This window comes from Helobdella robusta, assembly GCF_000326865.2.
Source record: "Helobdella robusta unplaced genomic scaffold HELROscaffold_216, whole genome shotgun sequence".
NCBI classification, from domain to species: Eukaryota; Metazoa; Annelida; class Clitellata; order Rhynchobdellida; family Glossiphoniidae; genus Helobdella; species Helobdella robusta.
The window spans coordinates 1-2,930 of record NW_008704153.1 but is presented as its reverse complement, the minus strand read 5'-3'; the positions used below and the strand labels follow the sequence as shown (position 1 = coordinate 2,930).

General features: G+C 31.8%; 1 protein-coding gene across 1 annotated transcript in view; it reads left to right on the top strand.

Moving 5' to 3' along the window:
- Nucleotides 1-1,269, top strand: part of HELRODRAFT_184213 (hypothetical protein) — a gene marked incomplete at both ends in the record, with an annotated part of 5,461 nt that extends 4,192 nt beyond the window's left edge. The window contains 2 exons of the mRNA XM_009018515.1: nucleotides 290-366; nucleotides 1,180-1,269. Coding sequence (XP_009016763.1) covers nucleotides 290-366; nucleotides 1,180-1,269 — 167 coding nt within the window. The remainder of the gene's footprint in view (nucleotides 1-289; nucleotides 367-1,179) is intronic.
- Nucleotides 1,270-2,930: the final 1,661 nt, after the last annotated feature.

The following is a 2,930-nucleotide window of genomic DNA, read 5'->3' as shown; positions in this document are numbered from 1 at the left end:
CTTACATACATACATACATACATACATACATACATACATACATACATACATACATACATACATACATACATACATACATACATACATACATACATACATACATACATACATACATACATACATACATACATACATACATACATACATACATACATACATACATACATACATACATACATACATACATACATACATACATACATACATACATACATACATACATACATACATACATACATACATACATACATACATACATACATACATACATACATACAAACCCTCACAGCTTATTCAAGGAAATACGAATACATATATAGCAGAGATGAGAGAGATAGAGCCAGCAATCATATGCAGGACAATAAGGTAATGATAATGATTTATTATTATATTTATATTTATTATTATTATTGTTTATTTTTATTATTTTTTATTGTAGGTTCGTTCCGTTCAGTGCTCATAATAGGTCCATATGCATGCGAGTAGAAGTTTATGGCTGTGATTGGACAGGTTATATGTTTAATCGATTGATTGATTGATTGATTGGTTGATTGATTGATTGATTGATTGATTGATTGATTGATTGATTGATTGATTGATTGATTGATTGATTGATTGATTGATTGATTGATTGATTGATTGATTGATTGATTGATTGATTGATTGGTTGGTTGGTTGGTTGGTTGGTTGGTTGGTTGGTTGGTTGGTTGGTTTGTTGGTTGGTTGGTTGGTTGGTTGGTTGGTTGGCTGGTTGGTTGGTTGGTTGGTTGGTTGGCTGGTTGGTTGGTTAGTTGGTTGGTTGGCTGGTTGGTTGGCTGGTTGGTTGGTTGGTTGGTTGGTTGGTTGGCTGGCTGGTTGGTTGGTTGATTGGTTGATTAGAATTGATAGGTTAATTGAATGAATGAACTAATAAAAAATATCAATTGATAGATGGAGGATGAAATTAAAAACTGATTGGGTGATTGAATAAACGATGAATCGATTGAAAACGATTGTCTGATTGATAGAGTGGTTGATAGAGTGATTGATAGAGTAATTGATAGAGTGATTGATTGAGTGAATGATAGAGTGATTGAGTGAATGTCCGCTCGAGTTAACAAATGAAGGGACGATACACTTACGATGCTGAGAAGGCAACCAATCGAAAAATTGAATCATGATCACGTGTGATTCGATCAGTCACATGACTTATGCCCACTTCCGGCGATAAAGTCACGTGACTTATATCTACACTTCCGGTTGCAGAGACATTTCCGGCGGCTTCATTAGCCGCATAGAAAGACCCGAGGGCTGAACGCCCTCAAATGAGGGCATTTATTATTATTATTATTTTTCTTCTTCTTTTTCTAATTACTATTTTTCTTATTTTTATTTTAGATATTATTATTGTTATTATTATTATTTTTGTTATTAATATGAGTATTGTTTGTCGATGGTTAATTTATGGCTGTTTGTTCATTTAATTAAACAAATTTTTAGATGTTTGCTGGCTTTCGTCCCTTCCTCGTCTCTCTCTCTCTCTCTTTCTCCTTCTCTTTCTTTCTCTCTCTCTCTCTTTCTATTTTTGTTTTTTTTTCTCTCTCTTTTTCTTATTTATTTATTGCTACATTTATTAACAAATAAACCAAATTTAACGGCAAAATATAAATATTTTTTTATATTACTTTTTTCAGAAATAAAGATGTTTAAATATTTTTTTCTCAATCAAGGAATTTTTCACTGAGTTGTCTAGGTTATCTAAATGAAGATTTTCCTGTCTATGTTGACGTTATAGTGATGTTAACGTCGTTACGTTCTGCGGTGGACGATAATTAGATTTTCGCAACAAGAGCCCGCAAGTGGTACTGCATTGTCTATGGTCAATTTGTGTTGTTTGTGGCTTTTTTTCTATGGTGTTGTTGTTTACGTTTTGTTTGTGTGTTGGTTTAGGTTGTTTCCATGTTTCAAGGTATATTATTAATGTTTCTATGGTGTTTTTATTGTTTTTGGTGATGTAGTTAATTTACATCTTTGTTTCTATATTTATTACAAATCTTTAGTTACACACACACACACTCTTTCACTTTCACTTTCTCTCTCTTTCTCTCTCTTTACTCTATCTTTTTTTTTACAAACACACAAACACAAACACTTATCATTGCATGAGTATGTGTGATGTGATGTGTTGTGTTGTTGTTGTTGTTGTTGATGCTGTTGTTGTTTTTATATCTATGTGATCTCATTTTTATGTGGCTAGTTTTCACATATATTTAGTTTCTATGTTGATTTAATATCTATGCCGCTCGTTATTTTATGTTGTTGTTTTTGTGTTGACGTCATGTGGAAGTTGTTGTTTTTGTTTTTTTTTGTTGCTGCTAATATTCTGCTGTTATACTAGTGCCATTATTATTAACATACCTAAGAGTGAAATTAGCATGTAACAATAGAGTTTAAAACAATAGAGTTTTTATACCTTAAATTATTTTCATTTTTATAAGCAGTAGTAGCAGTAGTAGTAGCGGCAATAGTAGTAGTAGTGGCAGTAGTAGTAGTAGTAGTAGTAGTAGTAGCAGTAATAGCAGCAGTAGTAGCAGCAGTAGCGACATCAGTAGCAATGATAGAAGAAATAAAAGTAGCAATGTTAATAATATTTGTAGTAGTTTTACTGGAAATTGCAGTAAAAACGCCAGCATAATTACTATTTGTAATTAAATCCTGATTGTTAGGATCTTACTAACTTGTTAAAGTCATATCAGTAGTTTTTGTACTAATATTAATAGTAATTTAAATATTAGTAGTAGTTGTAGTAGTAGTAGTAGTAGTAGGTAGCAGTAGTAGCAGTAGTAGCAGTAGTAGTAGCAGCAGCAACAATACTAATAGTAGTAGAAGAAGTAGCAGTGATAGTATTAAGAGTACAAGAGTAGCCTTAGTAAATTTAAAATAGTATTAAA